Consider the following 24,465-nt stretch of genomic DNA (forward strand, 5'->3'; position numbering starts at 1 on the left):
TCACTTCACAAGTTTCTGTGACGAACTCCATCTGCCACTTCTCAGCCCAGCTCTGCAACCTGTCAATGTCTTGCTGTAACTTACAACAGGGGTCCTCAACCTTTTTTGCACCACAGACCGGTTTAATATTGACAATATTCTTGCAGACCGGCCGACCTGTGTGAAGGGTGTTAATCACAACTGGAATATAGGTGATAAGTCAACTGTAAGTCACTTATCAGTGGTTAATGCACTCAACTTCTTTCCTAAAAGGGTTTATCTTTATCTAATGAATTCAATATTAAACACACAGTGCATATTTTCCTTGCATGAATATAGTGATAAGTCAATTATAAGTCATAAGGGGGTTCCTGATGTCCAGTCTATTCCGCAGTTTAGTTTTTATTGAATTCATTGCAGAAAACTCCGCTTTGCAAAGATATGATGTTGGAAATGGAAGCAACATTTTCAGTGCTTTCGTGGCTATCTCGGGATATTCAGCCTTGACTTTGATCCAGAATGCCGGCAGAGATGTTATGTCAAACATACTTTTCAGCCTACCATCATTTGCAAGCTCGAGGCGCTGACACGGATGATTCACCGGGAACATTCACAAATGGGTCACGGACCCATTCCTTTGCACGTCTTGGGTCATTTGTGGTTGGGAAGTAATGCTCGAATTCTGTCGACAGCGAAGACAGGTGATCGCGCACCAGCTGTGAGCCTCAGTCTCTCCCAAAATCCCAGCTAATGTTGGGAACATGTCAAATATGCCCCTGTCCACTCGTCGTCCCCACAGCTCCAGTTTGGCTGTGAAAGCAGACACTTTATCTGCCAACTTGAAGACAGTTGTTATTCTCCCCTGAAGTGACAAGTTGAGTTCATTGAGCAGGTTGAAGATGTCACACAGATAAGTGAGTTTTGCTATCCACTCCTCGTCACTGAAGTGTGCTGCCAGTGGTGACTTCTTTCCTGAAAGAAATCTCTGTAGCTGCTCTCTTAACTCAAGAACGCTGGCCAGGGCTCTCCCCCTTGATAGCCACCTGACTTCAGTGTGTAAGAGAAGGCGTTTGTGCTCTGCATCCATTTCCTCGCAAAGCTGCTCAGACGTGAGTTAAGGGCTTTTGCTTTGATGCGTTTGATAACTTCAACAACGTCACAGATCTCTCAGTGAATGAACTGGGTCAGGTCACAGATCTCTCAGTGGGTGAGCATCTGGGGGACAGTGACCACTGCACCCTGGCTTTTAGCATTATCATGGAAAAGGATAGAATCAGAGAGGACAGGAAAATTTTTAATTGGGGTAAGGCAAATTATGAGGCTATAAGGCTAGAACTTGCGGGTGTGAATTGGGATGATGTGTTTGCAGGGAAATGTACTATGGACATATGGTCGACGTTTAGAGATCTCTTGCGGGACGTTAGGGATAAATTTGTCGCGGTGAGGAAGATAAAGAATGGTAGGGTGAAGGAACCATGGGTGACAAGTGAGGTGGAAAATCTAGTCAGGTGGAAGAAGGCAGCATACATGAGGTTTAGGAAGCAAGGATCAGATGGGTCTATTGAGGAATATAGGCAAGCAAGAAAGGAGCTTAAGGAGGGGCTGAGAAGAGCAAGAAGGGGGCATGAGAAGGCCTTGGCGAGTAGAGTAAAGGAAAACCCCAAGGCATTCTTCAATTATGTGAAGAAAAAAAGGATGACAGGAGTGAAGGTAGGACAGATTAGAGATAAAGGTGGGAAGATGTGCCTGGAGGCTGTGGAAGTGAGCGAGGTCCTCAATGAATACTTCTCTTCGGTATTCACCAATGAGAGGGAACTTGATGATGGTGAGGACAATATGAGTGAGGTTGATGTCCTGGAGCATGTTGATATTAAGGGAGAGAAGGTGTTGGAGTTGTTAAAATACATTAGGACAGATAAGTCCCCGGGGCCTGACGGAATATTCCCCAGGCTGCTCCACAAGGCGAGAGAAGAGATTGCTGAGCCTCTGGCTAGGATCTTTATGTCCTTGTTGTCCACGGGAATGGTACCGGAGGATTGGAGGGAGGCGAATGTTGTTCCCTTGTTCAAAAAAGGTAGTAGGGATAGTCCGGGTAACTATAGACCAGTGAGCCTTACGTCTGTGGTGGGAAAGCTGTTGGAAAAGATTCTTAGAGATAGGATCTATAGGCATTTAGAGAATCATGGTCTGATCAGGGACAGTCAGCATGGCTTTGTGAAGGGCAGATCGTGCCTAACAAGCCTGATAGAGTTCTTTGAGGAGGTGACCTGGCATATAGATGAGGGTAGTACAGTGGATGTGATCTATATGGATTTTAATAAGGCATTTGACAAGGTTCCACACAGTAGGCTTATTCAGAAAGTTAGAAGGCATGGGATCCAGGGAAGTTTGGCCAGGTGGATTCAGAATTGGCTTGCCTGCAGAAGGCAGAGGGTGGTGGAGGAGGGAGTACATTCAGATTGGAGGATTGTGACTAGTGGTGTCTCACAAGGATCTGTTCTGGGATCTCTACTTTTCGTGATTTTTATTAACGACCTGGATGTCGGGGTAGAAGGGTGGGTTGGCAAGTTTGCAGACGACACAAAGGTTGGTGGTGTTGTAGATAGTGTAGAGGATTGTCAAAGATTGCAGAGAGACATTGATAGGATGCAGGAGTGGGCTGAGAAGTGGCAGATGGAGTTCAATCCGGAGAAATGTGAGGTGGTACACTTTGGAAGGACAAACTCCAAGGTAGAGTACAAAGTAAATGGCAGGATACTTGGTAGTGTGGAGGAGCAGAGGGATCTTGGGGTACATGTCCACAGATCCATGAAAGTTGCCTCACAGATGGATGGGGTAGTCAAGAAAGCTTATGGGGTGTTAGCTTTCGTAAGTCGAGGGATAGAGTTTAAGAGTCGCGATGTAATGATGCAGCTCTATAAAACTCTGGTTAGGCCACACTTGGAGTACTGTGTCCAGTTCTGGTCGCCTCACTATAGGAAGCATGTGGAAGCATTGGAAAGGGCACAGAGGAGATTTACCAGGATGCTGCCTGGTTTAGAAAGTATGCATTATGATCAGAGATTAAGGGAGCTAGGGCTTTACTCTTTGGAGAGAAGGAGGATGAGAGGAGACATGATAGAGGTGTACAAGATAATAAGAGGGATAGATAGAGTGGATAGCCAGTGCCTCTTCCCCAGGGCACCACTGCTCAATACAAGGGGACATGGCTTTAAGATAAGGGGTGGGAAGTTCAAGGGGGATATTAGAGGAAGGTTTTTTACTCAGAGAGTGGTTGGTGCGTGGAATGCACGGCCTGAGTCAGTGGTGGAGGCAGATACACTAGTGAAGTTTAAGAGACTACTAGACAGGTATATGGAGGAATTTAAGGTGGGGGCTTATATGGGAGGCAGGGTTTGAGGGCTGGCACAACATTGTCGGCCGAAGGGCCTGTACTGTGCTGTACTATTCTATGTTCTATGTCCTATGTCAGTCAATACGCTGTTAAGATCAGGAGACATTTTTCAGCTAGCCAGCATTTCCTTGTGTGTGACACAGTGTGTAAACTGGCATTCAGGAGCAACCTCTGTGACTCGGGTAGTGAAACCAGACTCGTTAAGCCGTTCCAACAGCTGTGCTTCGATGTCCTCTGCTATGTCATCGATTCTCCTTGAAACTGGTAGCTGAAAGAGAAACCTGTACCATCTTGTTAGCTGCAGCTTCTCCCAACAGTTCACGGCACACGTCCTTGGCAGCAGGCAGAATCAATTCTTCACCAACAATGAAAGGATTCTTAGCCTTAGCAATATGGCTAGCCACTGAGTACGACACTCTCAGAGCAGCAGCATTTGTGGAGGTGGTGGCTCTCCGCACTTGCTTCTGTCCCGCTTGCTCACGTTTTTTCCGCTCAAAAAACTACACGGGTTTGTCTTTAAGTGCAGGGTGCTTGGACTCAAGGTTCCCAAGCAGTTTTGAGGGCTTCATTGCCTCATTAGACAGCTTGTCTCCACGTATCACACACAGGGGGCTTGCAGCGTGCAAGTCACTGGTCACAATAAAGCCATATTTTTTGTACGACTCATCGTCTTTTCTGTCGAAGGAAGCTTTCTTTTTTTTTGCAGTCTCAGCCTCAGCTGTCTTTGCGTTATCACCATTGTTAGGCCTTTTATGTCCCCTACCATCTCTTCCAAAGAAACTCTTAAGCGATGTTTGTTTTTTACTCATCAAGTAGTTGCAGGTTAATGACCAACTGATGACCTCGTGTGTGTTCAAGTTCAAAAGTGGGCGTGACAGGGAACGAGGAAAGGTGCAGTTAACTCATATCGTTTCCTCGCGGCCTGGTAGCACATGCTTTGCAGCCTGGTACTGGTCCGCGGTCTGGTGTTCAGAGACCACTGATCTACAAAATATGGTATTCACAACTCCACCAGACTTTGTAACACATATAAATGCTGGAGGAACTCAGTGGGACAGGTGGTGTCCATAGAAATGAATAAATAGTTGACGTTTCGGGCTAAGAGCTTTCATAAGAACCAACCTCTTGTGTTGTAAGTGGCTGTCTGATTTACACAAAAATGGCAACATATTTTGTGAGACTTTTGATAGAATCATAGAGCTTCAGAATGGGCCATTATGATCCTGCGTGAATATACTGACTGTGATATGATAGAGTCATAGAAACATAGAGCTGAGAATTGAGCTTGTTTGTACTGACTGTGTTGTCTGTCCATGAGTCCCAAGTTCCTGGATCTGGGCCGTATCTCCCTGGACCGGTCTTCATGCCTCCTAAGCATTGTAACTGTACCAATCTCTGCCACTTCCATGTATCCACCACCCCATGTCTACAAGACATACCCCTTAATCCCCAAAATTCTAAAACACTATTCTTCCTGATAGTCTGTTTGGTTTTGTGTGGAATACTGATGAGTCAAACTACCTCAGTGAGAGGGTGAAAACTAGGACAGTGCCTTCTGTGATGATGCTTTTCCGGGATGAATACAAAGGAACTGCTTACCACGTATCGGAGGGGTGGCTGCCAATGCACCCACTCGTAGATCCTGGAGTTCACCTGGCGGGTGACATATCTTGCCCAGGGAGAGATGCGGTAAAGCTGCTGACCAGTACCATCCCCAATCACCACCTTCGGAAGAAAACAGTTGCTTGGTTAGTTTAGTTTACATCAAACCCACATCGTAACAATAGATTGATGTACTCCAACAAGCTGTAAACTGTTGTGTGATTAGGCTAGAATTGAATCAGTAAGCTGCTGGGCAGCATGACTTGGTGGGTCGGAAGACCCATTCCATGCTGTATCTCTAAATAAAATGAACAAAAAGCTAGTGAGACAGTTCATTCCAAGTAATGCTGTTTTCACTGGCCAGAACCTCAGCCCCCTCCTCTGTTTCTTTACCTTCGCTGAACTCTTCGATCAGTGCATCCCTTGATTTCTGCTATGATTTCATTAACTCCATCACCAGTACCCACTCCTTCATTACTCTCCCCTCCTTCCAGACACTTCGGGCTGCTTAGGTTGTATCAGCTGTTTCAATTTCCGTTCACCAGCTTTCATTTGTGCTAGCAGAGGCTGCTGTGAAGAGTCTCGGAACAAGTTGATGTGCTCTAACCACAGGGGCAAGCAGCAGCATGTCCAGGTACTGTCACTGGTCACAGAGAGAAGATCAGGGAGCTGAGCAGGGCTGCCTCCCACAGTGGGCTAAGGAGGTTACTGCGCATTTTCAGAAGGAAGCCTCAGAGATTTCCAGACGCAGCAGAATCAAGGAGTGTGGGACAGCGTGGAAACACGGTGTTTCCATGGCAAATCAGTCACAATTGGACTTAATGACAAGCTGGGACAAAGGGCTGAATGGCCTACATTATCAGTCATAGAACACTACAGCATAGAAATACACCTTCAACCCATCTAGTGATGCCTGGAAAACCTCCCTTCATATTCTCAAGGGAAATTGTTCAATTTCAATCACTAAACATTTCAAAATTCAAAGTAAATTTATTATCAAACTATATATTTGACACCATATGCACCCTGAGATTCTTTTTCTTGCTGGCATTCACAGTAAATACCAGAAACACAACAGAATCAATGAAAGACAACACCCAATAGAACAGACAACCAATGTGTACAATGACAAACTGTGCAATTACAAAAAGAAAGAATAATAATAAATAAGTAAGCAATAAGTATCACAAATATAAGATGCAGAGTCCCTGAAAGTGAGTCCATAGGTTGTAGAAACAGCTCAGTGTTGGGGTGGGTGAAGTTATCCCCTCTGGTTCAAGAGCCTGATGGCTGAGGGGTAATATTGATCAATATTGCCGTACACTCCCTTTAACTACCTGCCCTATCGTGTCTCAGTCTGAACGAGATTACCATTGGAGCAATGTTTGATCGGCCGAGAGGCGGAAGAAGAATGCTGAAGCTCGGTGAGTGGGAACAGAATGAAACTCTGCCGCCTGAACTTCAGTTTCTTTTGTTTGATGACAAGTGTCGACTATGAGAGGAAAATGTAACACTGAAGAAATTAGAGCCAATAATTCACCGTGCAATATTGTATAAATGCCAACACAACTATATCAAAGTCCTCTTCCCTAGCTTGGAATAACCAGACTGGCAGTTTCTTCAATTAGCTGACAGCAACTTTCACGTGAATGTGTTAGACAGCTGGATATTCCAGCTCAGGAGACACAAACACAAGCGTGTGGGAAGTTACATTCCTTTATCCAGAGCTTAGGTTCGGCCCATAAATGACAGGATGTGGATGGATGGGGATGATGCCACTCCTCAGGCAGAACCATCCAACGTCCTACTTATCCCACCGTCCTCTCCCCTCAGGCAGAACAATGAATCTACAGCCGAGCGTCCTCTCCAGAACCATCCAACGTCCTACTTATCCCACCGTCCTCTCCCATCAGGCAGAACAATGAATCTACAGCCGAGCGTCCTCTCCAGAACCATCCAACGTCCTACTTATCCCACCGTCCTCTCCCATCAGGCAGAACAATGAATCTACAGCCGAGCGTCCTCTCCAGAACCATCCAACGTCCTACTTATCCCACCGTCCTCTCCCATCAGGCAGAACAATGAATCTACAGCCGAGCGTCCTCTCCAGAACCATCTAACATCCTACTTATCCCACCGTCCTCTCCCATCAGGCAGAACAATGAATCTACAGCCGAGCGTCCTCTCCAGAACCATCTAACATCCTACTGATCCCAGCGTCATCTCCCCTCAGGCAGAACAATGAATCTACAGCCGAGCATCCTCTCCAGAACCATCTAACATCTTACTGATCCCACCGTCCTCTCCCATCAGGCAGAACAATGAATCTACAGCCGAGCGTCCTCTCCAGAACCATCTAACATCCTACTTATCCCACCGTCCTCTCCCATCAGGTAGAACAATGAATCTACAGCCGAGCGTCCTCTCCAGAACCATCTAACATCCTACTGATCCCAGCGTCCTCTTCCATCAGGCAGAACAATGAATCTACAGCCGAGCGTCCTCTCCAGAACCATCTAACATCCTACTGATCCCAGCGTCATCTCCCCTCAGGCAGAGCAATGAATCTGCAGCCACTCACCATCCTCTCCAGAACCATCCAAAGTCCTACTGAACCCACCATCCTCTCCAGAGACATCAAACATCCCACTGATCCACTGTCCTCTCCCCTCAGGAACAGCAATGAATCTACAGCTACTCACCATCCAATCAGAGCCATCCAACGTCCTACTGATCCACCATCCTCTCCAGAACCATCGAATGTCCTACTGAACCCACCATCCTCTCCCCTCAGGAAGAGCAACAAATCTACAGCCACCCAGCATCCACTCCAGAACCATCCAACATCCTACTGATCTCAGCGTCATCACCCCTCAGGCAGAGCAATGAATCTGCAGCCACTCACCATCCTCTCCAGAACCATCCAACGTCCTACTGAATCCGCCCTCCTCTCTAGAGACATCAAACATCCTACTGATCCACCGTCCTCTCCCCTCAGGAACAGCAATGAATCTACAGCTACTCACCATCCAATCAGAGCCATCCAACGTCCTACTGAACCCACTGTCCTCTCCAGAATCATCTAACATCCTACTGATCCACCATCCTCTCCAGAACCATCCAACGTCCTACTGAACCCACCATCCTCTCCAGAACCATCGAATGTCCTACTGAACCCACCATCCTCTCCCCTCAGGAAGAGCAACAAATCTACAGCCACCCAGCATCCACTCCAGAACCATCCAACATCCTACTGATCTCAGCGTCATCACCCCTCAGGTAGAGCAATGAATCTGCAGCCACTCACCATCCTCTCCAGAACCATCCAACGTCCTACTGAATCCGCCCTCCTCTCCAGAGACATCCCACATCCTACTGAATCCGCCCTCCTCTCCAGAGACATCCAACATCCTACTGAATCCGCCCTCCTCTCCAGAGACATCCAACATCCTACTGATGGCCATGAGTGAGTCTATTTCCACAACTTCCTCGGTAGCTCATGCAGCACAGCCACTCAGAGACAGATATATATTTGCTTATTTATCAATGTTCAAGATTGTTTCCTTTTGTTCTTCAGTACACCGATGTAAAGGAGTACAAAATGATTGTTCCTCCAGACCCAGTGCAATATTAAAACACAAAACCTGCAATGTTAAGTGTCAGTAATCTGAATAAATTCCACACAAAAGCAACTGTTATGCAGTATTCAGATACATAGATTGTACAAAATATACAAACTATATACGTGAGCAATGTAAAAACGTAGATAAAGCGACACTAGGCGCAGGTAGTACAGTTCAGGGTGAGGTGGCATGTGGTTGGTGGTGAGCGAGTTGTGTGCAGTGGGCATGTCTAGTTTCTGATCGGTTTGTGGTGTGTGGACGGTTGTGGTTTGTGATCGGTTTGCGGCAGTGGGGAGTTTATGACGTGTGGGGGTTAGTGTGTGGAGGGGTGAGTTAGTGTGTGGAGGGGAGGGTTAGTGTGTGGAGGGGAGGGTTAGTGTGTGGAGGGGTGGGTTAGTGTGTGGAGGGGAGGGTTAGTGTGTGGAGGGTGAGTTAGTGTGTGGAGGGTGAGTTAGTGTGTGGAGGGGAGGGTTAGTGTGTGAAGGGGAGGGTTAGTGTGTGGAGGGGTGAGTTAGTGTGCGGAGGGGAGGGTTTGTGTGTGGAGGGGTGGGTTAGTGTGTGGAGGGGAGGGTTAGTGTGTGGAGGGGTGGGTTAGTGTGTAGAGGGGTGAGTTAGTGTGTGAAGGGTGGGTTAGTGTGTAGAGGGGAGGGTAAGTGTGTGGAGGGTGAGTTAGTGTGTGGAGGGGAGGGTTAGTGTGTGAAGTGTGGGTTAGTGTGTGGAGGGGGGGTTAGTGTGTGGAGGGTGAGTTAGTGTGCGGAGGGGAGGGTTTGTGTGTGGAGGGGTGGGTTAGTGTGTGGAGGGGAGGGTTAGTGTGTGGAGGGGTGGGTTAGTGTGTAGAGGGGTGAGTTAGTGTGTGAAGGGTGGGTTAGTGTGTAGAGGGGAGGGTAAGTGTGTGGAGGGTGAGTTAGTGTGTGGAGGGGAGGGTTAGTGTGTGAAGTGTGGGTTAGTGTGTGGAGGGGAGGGTTAGTGTGTGGAGGGGTGAGTTAGTGTGTGGAGGGGTGAGGTTAGTGTGTGTGGGGAGGGGAGGGTTAGTGTGTGGAGGGGTGGGTTAGGTGTGTGGAGGGGAGGGTTAGTGTGTGGAGGGGAGGGTTAGTGTGTGGAGGGGTGGGTTAGTGTGTGGAGGGGAGGGTTAGTGTGTGGAGGGGAGGGTTAGTGTGTGGAGGGGAGGGTTAGTGTGTGGAGGGGAGGGTTAGTGTGTGGAGGGGTGGGTTAGTGTGTGGAGGGGAGGGTTAGTGTGTGGAGGGGTGGGTTAGTGTGTGGAGGGGAGGGTTAGTGTGTGGAGGGGAGGGTTAGTGTGTGGAGGGGTGAGTTAGTGTGTGGAGGGGAGGGTTAGTGTGTGGAGGGGAGGGTTAGTGTGTGGAGGGGTGAGTTAGTGTGTGGAGGGGAGTGTTAGTGTGCGGAGGGGTGGGTTAGTGTGCGGAGGGGTGGGTTAGTGTGTGGAGGGGAGGGTTAGTGTGTGAAGGGAGGGTTAGTGTGTGAAGGGTGGGTTAGTGTGTAGAGGGGAGGGTTGGTGTGTGGAGGGTGAGTTAGTGTGTGGAGGGGAGGGTTAGTGTGTGAAGGGTGGGTTAGTGTGCGGAGGGGAGGGTAGTGTGTGGAGGGTGAGTTAGTGTGTAGAGGGGAGGGTTGGTGTGTGGAGGGTGAGTTAGTGTGTGGAAGGGTGAGTTCGTGTGTGGAGGGTGGGTTAGTGTGCGGAGGGGAGGGTTAGTGTGTGGAGGGTGAGTTAGTGTGTGGAGGGGAGGGTTAGTGTGTGGAGGGGTGAGTTAGTGTGTGGAAGGGTGAGTTCGTGTGTGAAGGGTAGGTTAGTGTGTGGAGGGGAGGGTTAGTGTGTGGAGGGGAGGGTTTGTGTGTGGAGGAGTGGGTTAGTGTGTAGAGGGGAGGGTTAGTGTGTGGAGGGGTGGGTTAGTGTGTGGAGGGGAGGGTTAGTGTGTGGAGGGGTGGGTTAGTGTGTAGAGGGGAGGGTTAGTGTGTGGAGGGGAGGGTTAGTGTGTAGAGGGGAGGGTTAGTGTGTGGAGGGTGAGTTAGTCTGTGGAGGGGAGGGTTAGTGTGTGGAGGGGTGGGTTAGTGTGTGGAGGGGTGGGTTAGTGTGTGGAGGGGAGGGTTAGTGTGTGGAGGGGAGGGTTAGTGTGTAGAGGGGAGGGTTAGTGTGTGGAGGGTGAGTTAGTATGTGGAGGGTGAGTTAGTATGTGGAGGGTGAGTTAGTGTGTGGAGGGGAGGGTTAGTGTGTGGAGGAGTGGGTTAGTGTGTGGAAGGGTGAGTTAGTGTGTGGAGGGGTGAGTTAGTGTGTGGAGGGGAGGGTTAGTGTGTGGAGGGGTGGGTTAGTGTGTGGAGGGGAGGGTTAGTGTGTGGAGGGGTGAGTTAGTGTGTGGAGGGGTGAGTTAGTGTGTGGAGGGGAGGGTTAGTGTGTGGAGGGGAGGGTTAGTGTTTGGAGGGTGAGTTAGTGTGTGGAGGGTGAGTTAGTATGTGGAGGGTGAGTTAGTATGTGGAGGGTGAGTTAGTATGTGGAGGGTGAGTTAGTGTGTGGAGGGGAGGGTTAGTGTGTGGAGGAGTGGGTTAGTGTGTGGAGGGGTGAGTTAGTGTGTGGAGGGGAGGGTTAGTGTGTGGAGGGGTGGGTTAGTGTGTGGAGGGGAGGGTTAGTGTGTGCAGGGGAGGGTTAGTGTTTGGAGGGTGAGTTAGTGTGTGGAGGGGAGGGTTAGTGTGTGGAGGGGTGAGTTAGTGTGTGAAGGGAGAGTTAGTGTGTGGAGAGGAGGGTTAGTGTGTGGAGGGGTGAGTTAGTGTGTGCAGGGGAGGGTTAGTGTGTGGAGGGGAGGGTTTGTGTGTGGAGGAGTGGGTTAGTGTGTGGAGGGGAGGGTTAGTGTGTGGAGGGGTGGGTTAGTGTGTGGAGGGGAGGGTTAGTGTATGGAGGATTGGGTTAGTGTGTGGAGGGTGAGTTAGTGTGTGGAGGGGAGGGTTAGTGTGTGGAGGGGAGGGTTAGTGTGTGGAGGGGTGGGTTAGTGTGTGGAGGGGAGGGTTAGTGTGTGGAGGGGTGAGTTAGTGTGTGGAGGGGAGGGTTAGTGTGTGGAGGGAAGGGTTAGTGTTTGGAGGGTGAGTTAGTGTGTGGAGGGTGAGTTAGTATGTGGAGGGTGAGTTAGTATGTGGAGGGTGAGTTAGTGTGTGGAGGGGAGGGTTAGTGTGTGGAGGAGTGGGTTAGTGTGTGGAGGGTGAGTTAGTGTGTGGAGGGGTGAGTTAGTGTGTGGAGGGGAGGGTTAGTGTGTGGAGGGGTGGGTTAGTGTGTGGAGGGGAGGGTTAGTGTGTGGAGGGGTGAGTTAGTGTGTGGAGGGGAGGGTTAGTGTGTGGAGGGGAGGGTTAGTGTTTGGAGGGTGAGTTAGTGTGTGGAGAGGAGGGTTAGTGTGTGGAGTGGTGAGTTAGTGTGTGAAGGGAGAGTTAGTGTGTGGAGGGGAGGGTTAGTGTGTGGAGGGGTGAGATAGTGTGTGGAGGGGAGGGTTAGTGTGTGAAGGGTGGATTAGTGTGTAGAGGGGAGGGTTAGTGTGTGCAGTGTGAGTTAGTGTGTGGAGGGGAGGGTTAGTGTGTGAAGGGTGGGTTAGTGTGTGGAGGGGAGGGTTAGTGGGTGGAGGGGAGGGTTAGTGTGTGGAGGGTGAGTTAGTGTGTGCAGGGGAGGGTTAGTGTGTGGAGGGGTGAGTTAGTGTGTGGAGGGTGAGTTCGTGTGTGAAGGGGAGGGTTAGTGTGTGGAGGAGTGGGTTAGTGTGTGGAGGGGAGCGTTAGTGTGTGGAGGGTGAGTTAGTGTGTGGAGGGGAGGGTTAGTGTGCGGAGGGGTGGGTTAGTGTGTGGAGGGGTGGGTTAGTGTGTGGAAGGTGAGTTAGCGTGTGGAGGAGAGGGTTAGTGTGTGGAGGGGAGGGTTAGTATGTGGAGGGGAGGGTTAGTGTGTGGAGGGGAGGGTTAGTGTGTGGAGGGGAGGGTTAGTGTGTGGAGGGGTGAGTTAGTGTGCGGAGGGGTGAGTTAGTGTGCGTAGGGGAGTGTTAGTGTGCGGAGGGATGGGTTAGTGTGCGGAGGGGAGGATTAGTGTGCGGAGGGGTGGGTTAGTGTGTGGACGGGTGAGTTAGTGTGTGGATGGGAGGGTTAGTGTGTGGAGGGGAGGGTTAGTGTGTGGAGGGTGAGTTAGTGTGTGGAGGGGAGGGTTAGTGTGTGGAGGGTGAGTTAGTGTGTGGAGGGGAGGGTTAGTGTGTGGAGGGGAGGGTTAGTGTGTGGTGGGGAGGGTTAGTGTGTGGAGGGTGAGTTAGTGTGTGGAGGGGAGGGTTAGTGTGTGGAAGGGTGAGTTAGTGTGTGGAGGGGTTAGTTAGTGTGTGGAGGGGAGGGATAGTGTATGGAGGGGTGGGTTAGTGTGTGAAGGGGAGGGTTAGTGTGTGGAGGGGTGAGTTAGTGTGTGGAGGGGAGGGTTAGTGTGTGGAGGGGAGGGTTAGTGTGTGGAGGGTGAGTTAGTGTGTGGAGGGGAGGGTTAGTGTGTGAAGGGTGGGTTAGTGTGTGGAGGGGAGGGTTAGTGTGTGGAGGGTGAGTTAGTGTGTGGTGGGTGAGTTAGTGTGCGGAGGGGTGGGTTAGTGTGTGGAGGGGAGGGTTAGTGTGTGGAGGGGAGGGTTAGTGTGTGGAGAGGTGGGTTAGTGTGTGGAGACGAGGGTTAGTGTGTGGAGGGGAGGGTTAGTGTGTATAGGGGAGGGTTAGTGTGTGGAGGAGAGGGTTAGTGTGTGAAGGGTGAGTTAGTGTGTGGAGGGGAGGGTTAGTGTGTGGAGGGTGAGTTAGTGTGCGTAGGGGAGTGTTAGTGTGCGGAGGGGTGGGTTAGTGTGCGGAGGGGAGGATTAGTGTGAGTGTGTGGACGGGTGAGTTAGTGTGTGGATGGGAGGGTTAGTGTGTAGTGTGTGGAAGGGTGAGTGGAGGGGTTAGTTAGGGGATAGTGTATGGAGGGGTGGGTTAGTGTGTGAAGGGGAGGGTTAGTGTGTGGAGGGGTGTGTTAGTGTGTGGAGGGGAGGGTTAGTGTGTGGAGGGGAGGGTTAGTGTGTGGAGGGTGAGTTAGTGTGTGGAGGGGAGGGTTAGTGTGTGAAGGGTGGGTTAGTGTGTGGAGGGGAGGGTTAGTGTGTGGAGGGTGAGTTAGTGTGTGGTGGGTGAGTTAGTGTGCGGAGGGGTGGGTTAGTGTGTGGAGGGGAGGGTTAGTGTGTGGAGGGGAGGGTTAGTGTGTGGAGAGGTGGGTTAGTGTGTGGAGACGAGGGTTAGTGTGTGGAGGGGAGGGTTAGTGTGTATAGGGGAGGGTTAGTGTGTGGAGGAGAGGGTTAGTGTGTGAAGGGTGAGTTAGTGTGTGGAGGGGAGGGTTAGTGTGTGGAGGGTGAGTTAGTGTGTGAAGGGGAGGGTTAGTGTGTGGAGGGGAGGGTTTGTGTGTGGAGGAGTGGGTTAGTGTGTGGAGGGGAGGGTTAGTGTGTGGAGGGGTGGGTTAGTGTGTGGAGGGGAGGGTTAGTGTATGGAGGATTGGGTTAGTGTGTGGAGGGTGAGTTAGTGTGTGGAGGGGAAGGTTAGTGTTTGGAGGGTGAGTTAGTGTGTGGAGGGTGAGTTAGTATGTGGAGGGTGAGTTAGTATGTGGAGGGTGAGTTAGTGTGTGGAGGGGAGGGTTAGTGTGTGGAGGAGTGGGTTAGTGTGTGGAGGGTGAGTTAGTGTGTGGAGGGGTGAGTTAGTGTGTGGAGGGGAGGGTTAGTGTGTGGAGGGGTGGGTTAGTGTGTGGAGGGGAGGGTTAGTGTGTGGAGGGGTGAGTTAGTGTGTGGAGGGGAGGGTTAGTGTGTGGAGGGGAGGGTTAGTGTTTGGAGGGTGAGTTAGTGTGTGGAGAGGAGGGTTAGTGTGTGGAGTGGTGAGTTAGTGTGTGAAGGGAGAGTTAGTGTGTGGAGGGGAGGGTTAGTGTGTGGAGGGGTGAGACAGTGTGTGGAGGGGAGGGTTAGTGTGTGAAGGGTGGATTAGTGTGTAGAGGGGAGGGTTAGTGTGTGGAGGGGAGGGTTTGTGTGTGGAGGGGTGGGTTAGTGTGTGGAGGGGAGTGTTAGTGTGTGGAGGGGTGGGTTAGTGTGTGGAGGGGAGGGTTAGTGTGTAGAGGGGAGGGTTAGTGTGTGGAGGGTGAGTTAGTGTGTGGAGGAGAGAGTTAGTATGTGGAGGGGTGGGTTAGTGTGTGGAGGGGAGAGTTAGTGTGTGGAGGGTGAGTTAGTATGTGGAGGGTGAGTTAGTGTGTGGAGGGGAGGGTTAGTGTGTGGAGGAGTGGGTTAGTGTGTGGAGGGGTGGGTTAGTGTGTGGAGGGGAGGGTTAGTGTGTGGAGGGGTGAGTTAGTGTGTGGAGGGGTGAGTTAGTGTGTGGAGGGGAGGGTTAGTGTGTGGAGGGGTGGGTTAGTGTGTGGAGGGGAGGGTTAGTGTGTGGAGGGGTGAGTTAGTGTGTGGAGGGGAGGGTTAGTGTGTGGAGGGGAGGGTTAGTGTGTGGAGAGTGTGTTAGTGTGTGGAGGGGAGGGTTAGTGTGTGGAGGGGTGGGTTAGTGTGCAGAGGGGTGGGTTAGTGTGTGGAGGGTGAGTTAGTGTGTGGAGGGGACGGTTAGTGTGTGGAGGGGTGGGTTAGTGTGTGGAGGGGAGGGTTAGTGTGTAGAGGGGAGGGTTAGTGTGTGCCGGGTGAGTTAATGTGTGGAGGGGAGGGTTAGTGTGTGGAGGGTGAGATAGTGTGTGGAGGGGAGGGTTAGTGTGTGGAGGGGTGAGTTAGTGTGTGGAGGGGTGAGTTCGTGTGTGAAGGGTAGGTTAGTGTATGGAGGGGAGGGTTAGTGTGTGGAGGGTGAGTTAGTGTGTGGAGGGGAGGGTTAGTGTGCGGAGGGTTGGGTTTGTGTGTGGAGGGGTGGGTTAGTGTGTGGAGGGGAGAGTTAGTATGTGGAGGGGAGGGTTAGTGTGTGGGGGGTGAGTTAGTGTGTGGAGGGGAGGGTTAGTGTGTGGAGGGGTGGGTTAGTGTGTGGAGGGGAGGGTTAGTGTGTGGAGGGGAGGGTTAGTGTGTGGAGGGGTGGGTTAGTGTGTGGAGGGGAGGGTTAGTGTGTAGAGGGGAGGGTTAGTGTGTGGAGGGTGAGTTAGTGTGTGGATGGGAGAGTTAGTATGTGGAGGGGTGGGTTAGTGTGTGGAGGGGAGAGTTAGTGTGTGGAGGGTGAGTTAGTATGTGGAGGGTGAGTTAGTGTGTGGAGGGGAGGGTTAGTGTGTGGAGGGGTGGGTTAGTGTGTGGAGGGGAGGGTTAGTGTGTGGAGGGGTGAGTTAGTGTGTGGAGGGGAGGGTTAGTGTGTGGAGGGGAGGGTTAGTGTGTGGAGGGTGTGTTAGTGTGTGGAGGCGAGGGTTAGTGTGTGGAGGGGTGAGTTAGTGTGTGAAGTTGAGAGTTAGTGTGTGGAGGGGAGGGTTAGTGTGTGGAGGGGTGGGTTAGTGTGCAGAGGGGTGGGTTAGTGTGTGGAGGGTGAGTTAGTGTGTGGAGGGGACGGTTAGTGTGTGGAGGGGTGAGTTAGTGTGTGGAGGGGAGTGTTAGTGTGTGGAGGGGTGGGTTAGTGTGCGGAGGGGAGGGTTAGTGTGTAGAGGGGAGGGTTAGTGTGTGCAGGGTGAGTTAGTGTGTGGAGGGGAGGGTTAGTGTTTGGAGGGTGAGTTAGTGTGTGGAGGGTGAGTTAGTATGTGGAGGGTGAGTTAGTATGTGGAGGGTGAGTTAGTGTGTGGAGGGGAGGGTTAGTGTGTGGAGGAGTGGGTTAGTGTGTGGAGGGTGAGTTAGTGTGTGGAGGGGTGAGTTAGTGTGTGGAGGGGAGGGTTCGTGTGTGGAGGGGTGGGTTAGTGTGTGGAGGGGAGGGTTAGTGTGTGGAGGGGTGAGTTAGTGTGTGGAGGGGAGGGTTAGTGTGTGGAGGGGAGGGTTAGTGTTTGGAGGGTGAGTTAGTGTGTGGAGAGGAGGGTTAGTGTGTGGAGTGGTGAGTTAGTGTGTGAAGGGAGAGTTAGTGTGTGGAGGGGAGGGTTAGTGTGTGGAGGGGTGAGACAGTGTGTGGAGGGGAGGGTTAGTGTGTGAAGGGTGGATTAGTGTGTAGAGGGGAGGGTTAGTGTGTGGAGGGGAGGGTTTGTGTGTGGAGGGGTGGGTTAGTGTGTGGAGGGGAGTGTTAGTGTGTGGAGGGGTGGGTTAGTGTGTGGAGGGGAGGGTTAGTGTGTAGAGGGGAGGGTTAGTGTGTGGAGGGTGAGTTAGTGTGTGGAGGAGAGAGTTAGTATGTGGAGGGGTGGGTTAGTGTGTGGAGGGGAGAGTTAGTGTGTGGAGGGTGAGTTAGTATGTGGAGGGTGAGTTAGTGTGTGGAGGGGAGGGTTAGTGTGTGGAGGAGTGGGTTAGTGTGTGGAGGGGAGGGTTAGTGTGTGGAGGGGAGGGTTAGTGTGTGGAGGGGTGAGTTAGTGTGTGGAGGGGTGAGTTAGTGTGTGGAGGGGAGGGTTAGTGTGTGGAGGGGTGGGTTAGTGTGTGGAGGGGAGGGTTAGTGTGTGGAGGGGAGGGTTAGTGTGTGGAGGGGAGGGTTAGTGTGTGGAGGGGAGGGTTAGTGTGTGGAGAGTGTGTTAGTGTGTGGAGGGGAGGGTTAGTGTGTGGAGGGGTGAGTTAGTGTGTGGAGGGGTGCGTTCGTGTGTGAAGGGTAGGTTAGTGTATGGAGGGGAGGGTTAGTGTGTGGAGGGTGAGTTAGTGTGTGGAGGGGAGGGTTAGTGTGCGGAGGGTTGGGTTTGTGTGTGGAGGGGTGGGTTAGTGTGTGGAGGGGAGAGTTAGTATGTGGAGGGGAGGGTTAGTGTGTGGGGGGTGAGTTAGTGTGTGGAGGGGAGGGTTAGTGTGTGGAGGGGAGGGTTTGTGTGTGGAGGGGTGGGTTAGTGTGTGGAGGGGTGGGTTAGTGTGTGGAGGGGAGGGTTAGTGTGTGGAGGGGAGGGTTAGTGTGTGGAGGGGTGGGTTAGTGTGTGGAGGGGAGGGTTAGTGTGTAGAGGGGAGGGTTAGTGTGTGGAGGGTGAGTTAGTGTGTGGAGGGTGAGTTAGTGTGTGGAGGGGTGGGTTAGTGTGTGGAGGGGAGAGTTAGTGTGTGGAGGGTGAGTTAGTATGTGGAGGGTGAGTTAGTGTGTGGAGGGGAGGGTTAGTGTGTGGAGGGGTGGGTTAGTGTGTGGAGGGGAGGGTTAGTGTGTGGAGGGGTGAGTTAGTGTGTGGAGGGGAGGGTTAGTGTGTGGAGGGGAGGGTTAGTGTGTGGAGGGTGTGTTAGTGTGTGGAGGCGAGGGTTAGTGTGTGGAGGGGTGAGTTAGTGTGTGAAGTTGAGAGTTAGTGTGTGGAGGGGAGGGTTAGTGTGTGGAGGGGTGGGTTAGTGTGCAGAGGGGTGGGTTAGTGTGTGGAGGGTGAGTTAGTGTGTGGAGGGGACGGTTAGTGTGTGGAGGGGTGAGTTAGTGTGTGGAGGGGAGTGTTAGTGTGTGGAGGGGTGGGTTAGTGTGCGGAGGGGAGGGTTAGTGTGTAGGAGGGGAGGGTTAGTGTGTGCAGGGTGAGTTAGTGTGTGGAGGGGAGGGTTAGTGTGTGGAGGGTGAGTTAGTGTGTGGAGGGGAGGGTTAGTGTGCGGAGGGTGAGTTAGTGTGTGGAGGGGAGGGTTAGTGTGCGGAGGGTTGGGTTAGTGTGTGGAGGGGTGGGTTAGTGTGTGGAAGGTGAGTTAGTGTGTGGAGGGGAGAGTTAGTATGTGGAGGGGAGGGTTAGTGTGTGGGGAGTGAGTTAGTGTGTGGAGGGGAGGGTTAGTGTGTGGAAGGGAGGGTTTGTGTGTGGAGGGGTGGGTTAGTGTGTGGACGGGAGGGTTAGTGTGTGGAGGGGTGGGATAGTGTGTGGAGGGGAGGGTTAGTGTGTGGAGGGGAGGGTTAGTGTGTAGAGGGTGAGTTAGTGTGTGGAGGGGAGGGTTAGTGTGTGAAGGGTGGGTTAGTGTGTGGAGGGGAGGGTTAGTGTGTGGAGGGGTGAGTTAGTGTGTGAAGGGTAGGTTAGTGTGTGGAGGGGAGGGTTAGTGTGTGGAGGGGAGGGTTCGTGTGCGGAGGGGTGGGTTAGTGTGTGGAGGGTGAGTTAGTGTGTGGAGGGGTGGGTTAGTGTGCGGAGGGTGAGTTAGTGTGTGGAGGGGAGGGTTAGTGTGTGGAGGGGTGAGTTAGTGTGTGGAGGGTGAGTTAGTGTGTGGAGGGGAGGGTTAGTGTGTGGAGGGGTGAGTTAGTGTGTGGAGGGTGAGTTAGTGTGTGGAGGGGAGGGTTAGTGTGTGGAGGGGTGAGTTAGTGTGTGAAGGGAGAGTTAGTGTGTGGAGGGGAGGGTTAGTGTGTGGAGGGTGAGTTAGTGTGTGGAGGGTGAGTTAGTGTGTGGAGGGGAGGGTTAGTGTGTGAAGGGTGAGTTAGTGTGTGGAGGGGAGGGTTAGTGTGTGGAGGGTGAGTTAGTGTGTGGAGGGGAGGGTTAGTGTGTGAAGGGTGGGTTAGTGTGTGAAGGGTGGGTTAGTGTGTGGAGGGTGAGTTAGTGTGTGGCGGGGAGGGTTAGTGTGTGGAGGGGTGAGTTAGTGTGTGGAGGGGAGGGTTAGTGTGTGGAGGGGAGGTTTAGTGTGCGGAGGGGTGGGTTAATGTGCGGAGGGGAGGGTTAGTGTGCGGAGGGGAGGGTTAGTGTGTGGAGGGGTGGGTTAGTGTGTGGAGGGGAGGGTTAGTGTGTGGAGGGGTGGGTTAGTGTGTGGAGACGAGGGTTAGTGTGTGGAGGGGAGGGTTAGTGTGTAGAGGGGAGTGTTAGTGTGTAGAGGGTGAGTTAGTGTGTGGAGGGGAGGGTTAGTGTGTGGAGGGTGAGTTAGTGTGTGGAGGGGTGAGTTAGTGTGTGGAGGGGAGGGTTAGTGTGTGGAGGGGTGAGTTAGTGTGTGAAGGGAGAGTTAGTGTGTGGAGGGGAGGGTTAGTGTGTGGAGGGTGAGTTAGTGTGTGGAGGGGAGTGTTAGTGTGTGGAGGGGTGAGTTAGTGTGTTGAGGGGAGTGTTAGTGTGCGGAGGGGTGGGTTAGTGTGCGGAGGGCAGGGTTAGTGTCCGGAGGGGTGGGTTAGTGTGCGGAGGGGAGGGTTAGTGTGTGGAGGGGAGGGTTAGTGTGTGGAGGGGTGGGTTAGTGTGTGGAGGGGAGGGTTAGTGTGTGGAGGGTGAGTTAGTGTGTGGAGGGGTGGGTTAGTGTGTGGAGGGATGGGTTAGTGTGTGGAGGGGAGGGTTAGTGTGTGGAGGAGTGAGTTAGTGTGTGGAGGGGTGGGTTAGTGTGTGGAGGGGAGGGTTAGTGTGTGGAGGGTGAGTTAGTGTGCGGAGGGGAGTGTTAGTATGCGAAGGGGTGGGTTAGGGGTGGGTTAGTGTGTGGAGGGGAGGGTTAGTGTGTGGAGGGGTGGGTTAGTGTGTGGAGGGTGAGTTAGTGTGCGGAGGGGAGTGTTAGTATGCGAAGGGGTGGGTTAGTGTGTGGAGGGGAGGGTTTGTGTGCGGAGGGGTGGGTTAGTGTGCGGCTGGGTGGGTTAGTGTGCGGAGGGAAGGGTTATTGTGCGGAGGGGAGGGTTAGTGTGTGGAGGGGAGGGTTAGTGTGTGGAGGGGTGGGTTAGTGTGTGGAGGGGTGGGTTAGTGTGCGGAGGGGAGGGTTAGTGTGTGAAGGGTGAGTTAGTGTGCGGAGGGGAGGGTTAGTGTGTGAAGGGTGAGTTAGTGTGTGGAGGGGAGGGTTAGTGTGTGAATGGTGAGTTAGTGTGTGGAGGGGAGGGTTTGTGTGTGGAGGGGATGGTTAGTGTGTGGAGGGGAGGGTTAGTGTGTGGAGGGGTGGGTTAGTGTGTGGTGGGGTGGGTTAGTGTGTTGTGAGTCTGTGTGTGGAGGCGTTGATCAGCCCTACTGCTTGGGGAAAGTCACTGTTTTTGTGTTTGTAGGATCATCCCTGATGGGAGTCAGACAGACATTCCAGAAGCAACACAGAAAATGGTTGAGGAATTCAGCGGGCCAGGCAGCATCTGTAAACACTACATTTTGAGCCAAAACCCTTTATCAGGCTATGAGCAGGTTGGGTGGATTTCTTCAGATTATTACTGACTCTTTTGCATCACCTTATCCTTGGTGGCGGGCAGTCTGGTTCCTGTGATGCCTTGTGCTGAACATCAAAGCGCAAATTGAAACCGATCGATTATATTGCATGAACAACCAACTCAACCTGAGTGTGTGCTGGGGGCAGCCCACGACAGCTGCCACACAGTGCACCAGCAATATGGCTTGTTTAGTATTCGGCAAAACAACTCCAGCAACAACTCTCTTTCTCTCTCTCCTCTCTCTTCATCCCCCTCGCTCCCTTTGTCTACCCATCCCCCTCTTCCTTCATCCCCATTCTCTCTCCCCTCTCCTCCTTTCTTTCTCCCCGATACCCCTCTCTCTCCCCATCTCCCTTCTCCCCCTCTCTATATCTCTCACCACACCCCTTCTCACCCCGTCCCCTCTCCATCTCTCCCCATTCTCTCTCTTCTAATTCCCTCTCTCTCTATTCTGCCCCCATCCTCCTGCTCTCTCCCCAACTCCCTCCCTGTCCCCATCCTCCCCCCTCCCTCCCCCATCCTCCCCTCTCTCTCATCATCCTCCCCTCACCCTCTCCCTCTCCTCCCCGTCTTCACCACCCCTCTTGTGACAATGTCCACACTGTCAGGTGACCCCAGCTGCCTGCCAGACTCCAGTTTGGGAATACGAGGCAAAGCAAACATGTGTGGGCCGGAATTGTTGGAGCTGTGGTGCTGTTAACAGCAGCTTTCCCACTTCCAGTAGAGGGTGCCATATCCTAGCAAGTTCCAGCAGCCAGGGGCTGTGCGCAGTCATCCCGGCCGGGCTGCTGAAGGTCCGGGAAAGCCCAATGGCCTCAGAGACAAGGCAGCACTGCATTTACTGCCATTGTTGACAATTACACTGGACAGCAATCTTTTTTCTAAAAGTGTTGCTTCCTCAGAATTTTAGACCATTTGAAGCTGAACATAAATATAATTACTTGTGTAACATAGGAATTTGGAGAAACAAGAAATTAACTGTTATTGAATATAATGCTTTTAATTGCATAATGGTGCTGACACTTTGCAATAGTTCAACTAAGCTAAAAGTGCTTTGTTGACTATTTTTGTTTTTACTCAGTGACTGAGGCTTCTCGCTTAAGTATCAACATTGATGGAAGTCAGTTGCCCTGATCCTCTTTCTCTATGACTGCAAGCCCTAGTGAAGCCTTTCACCATGCTCGTCACTGACAGTGTTAAAACCTGCAGGGAAGAAGTCTAGATGGGAAGGCAGAGAATGAATATCTAGTGAAATGTTGCACTTTATGGTTTTGTATGCTCGAGGCATGTTGTCAACCAGTTTGGTGCTCTGCAGTTGCCAACATCCTCTAATGATTTTCACCAGCAATCCATCCTAAGCGATTTTCTCCAATCCCACTAGGAGTTCTTAGAAGTGCTTGTCATTGATGATCTGTTTGGTTTGTGGACCAACAAAAAAGCCTTCCTTAATCTTGGCATCATGGCATCAGTTATTCTGGGAAACTTCTGTCTCAAATATCGAAATCTTTCACAGAAATTTTTGTGCCTGGTGACAGCAGATTCCATCCTTGCAATCATGAACCCAGTAACTCTGCCTTTGACTTTGACAAACCCATGTCTCTGCACGGTCATTTGGATCATAAGACATAGGAGCAGAATTGGTCCTCTGGGACCATCGTCCCTGCTCCGTCATTTCATCATGGCTGATCTAATTTTTCTCTCAGCCCCAATCTCCTGCTTTCTCCACATATCCCTTCATGCCCTGCCCAGTCAAACCCTGATGCTGCCTGTGTCACTTGATTTAACTTTATAAGAGGTGATAGCATTCAAGCCCTGCCACAACTGTGGAACATCCTTCATTGATTCGAGTTTAATCTGGAATTGTCACTTTGCCTGTAAGATGGCTTTCTGAAGATTGTAACCTGGATCTTGTAACTTTCTTGTAACCACAACGAATGACTACAGCCGGAACAGGATGTAGCTCCCTGCACAAACCGTAAACCTTCTACCCCAGTCTTATTGAACATCCCTTAGTGCAATAAAGTGCACTCTTTGACCTCACAATCTACCTCGATATGACCTTGCACCATATTTTCTATCTGCACTGCACTTTCTCTGTAACATCTTACATTCCTCTCTCTGTTCTTATTTTACTTCAGTGCACTACTGTAATAAACTGATTTGTATGGACAGTGTGCAAGGCAAGTTTTTCACTGTACCTTGATGCACATTACAATGGGCTTTGTAAGAGTTTTACAAACAAAATTTCATGCCAAGGCACATAAGAAAACACTAAATCAGGTGAGCAAAGGCTTGGTGGAAGAGGAAAGTTTAAAGGAGCAAGTTGGAAAGGAAAGAAACTGAGCATTTTCCAAGAAGGAATTTTCAAGCTTAACACCGTAGCAGCTGAAAGAGTGAATGCTGGCTTTTGGTGGATTGACCATATCAGAGTACAAGCCAATTACAGAAGACAGACCACTTCTTTTCACGTTATATGTCTTGGATAAGAGAATTAATGGCTTTGTGGCCAAGTTTGTAGACAACACGTAGGTGGAGGGACAGCTAGTGCTGAAGAATGAGTCTGCACAAGGATTTACAAAGACGAGGAAATGGGCAAAGAAGCAGCAGATGGAATGCAGTGTAGGGAAGTGTATGGGCATGCACTTTGGTACAAAAAATAAAGTGTAGGCTATTTTCTAATTAGGGAGAAAATTCAGAACTCAGAGGTGCAAAGGGACTTGGGAGTCCTTGTGCAGGAGTCCCTAAATGTTAATTTGTAGGTCGAGTTGGTGGTAAGGAAGAAAAATCCAATGTTAGAAACATAGAACATAGAAACATAGAGAACCTACAGCACAATACAGGCCCTTCGGCCCACAAAGCTGTGCCGAATATGTCCTTACCTTAGAACTACCTAGACTTACCCATAGCCCTCTATTTTTCTGAGCTCCAGGAGTCTCTTAAAAGATCCTATCATTTCCACCTCCACCACTGCTGCTGGCAGCTCATTCCACGCACTCACACTCCCTGCTTAAAAAACCTACCCCTGACATCTCCTCTGTACCTACTTCCAAGCACCTTAAAACTATGCCCTTTCGTCCTTCCCATTTCAGCCCTGGGAAAAAGCCTCTGACTATCCATACGATCAATGCCTCCCATTATTTTGTACACCTCTATCAGGTCACCTCTCATCCTCCATTGCTCCAAGGTGAAAAGGCCGAGTTCACTCAACCTATTCTCATAAGGCATGCTCCCCAATCCAGGCAACATCCTTGTAAATCTCCTCTGCACCCTTTCTATGGTTTCCACATCCTTCCTGCAGTGAGACGACCAGAATTAAGCACAGTACTCCAAGTGGGGTCTGACCAGGATCCTATATAGCTTCAACATCACTTCTGGGCTCTTAAACTCAAACCCACGGTTGATGAAGGCCAATGCACCGTATGCCTTCTTAACCACAGAGTCAACCTGCGCAGCAGCTTTGAGTGTCCTATGGACTCGGACCCCAAGATCTCTCTGATCCTCCACATTGCCAAGAGTCTCGCCATTAATGCTATATTCTGCCATCATATTTGACCTACAAAAATGAACCGCCTCACACTTATCTGGGTTGAACTCCATCTGCCACTTCTCAGCCCAGTTTTGCATCCTATCAATATGCCGCTGCAACTTTTGACAGCCCTCCACACTATCCACAACACCCCCATTCTTTGTGTCATCTGCAAATTTACCAACCCATCCCTCCGCTTCCTCGTCCAAGTTATTTATAAAAATCACAAAGAGTAGGGGTCCCAGAACTAGGTAATGATAGAG

The 24,465-nt window shown here is 51.2% G+C and overlaps 1 protein-coding gene across 4 annotated transcripts in view; it reads right to left on the reverse strand.

Annotated features, from left to right (window-relative positions):
• The window catches only part of LOC134347785 (1,4-alpha-glucan-branching enzyme-like), a 507,671-nt gene that overhangs the window by 211,346 nt on the left and 271,860 nt on the right, over window positions 1-24,465 (reverse strand). For all 4 annotated transcript variants that reach the window (XM_063050206.1, XM_063050207.1, XM_063050205.1 and 1 more), the window contains exon 4: window positions 4,973-5,098. In XM_063050206.1, coding sequence (XP_062906276.1) covers window positions 4,973-5,098 — 126 coding nt within the window. The remainder of the gene's footprint in view (window positions 1-4,972; window positions 5,099-24,465) is intronic.

Source organism: Mobula hypostoma, chromosome 6 (genome assembly GCF_963921235.1).
Source record: "Mobula hypostoma chromosome 6, sMobHyp1.1, whole genome shotgun sequence".
NCBI classification, from domain to species: domain Eukaryota; kingdom Metazoa; phylum Chordata; class Chondrichthyes; order Myliobatiformes; family Myliobatidae; genus Mobula; species Mobula hypostoma.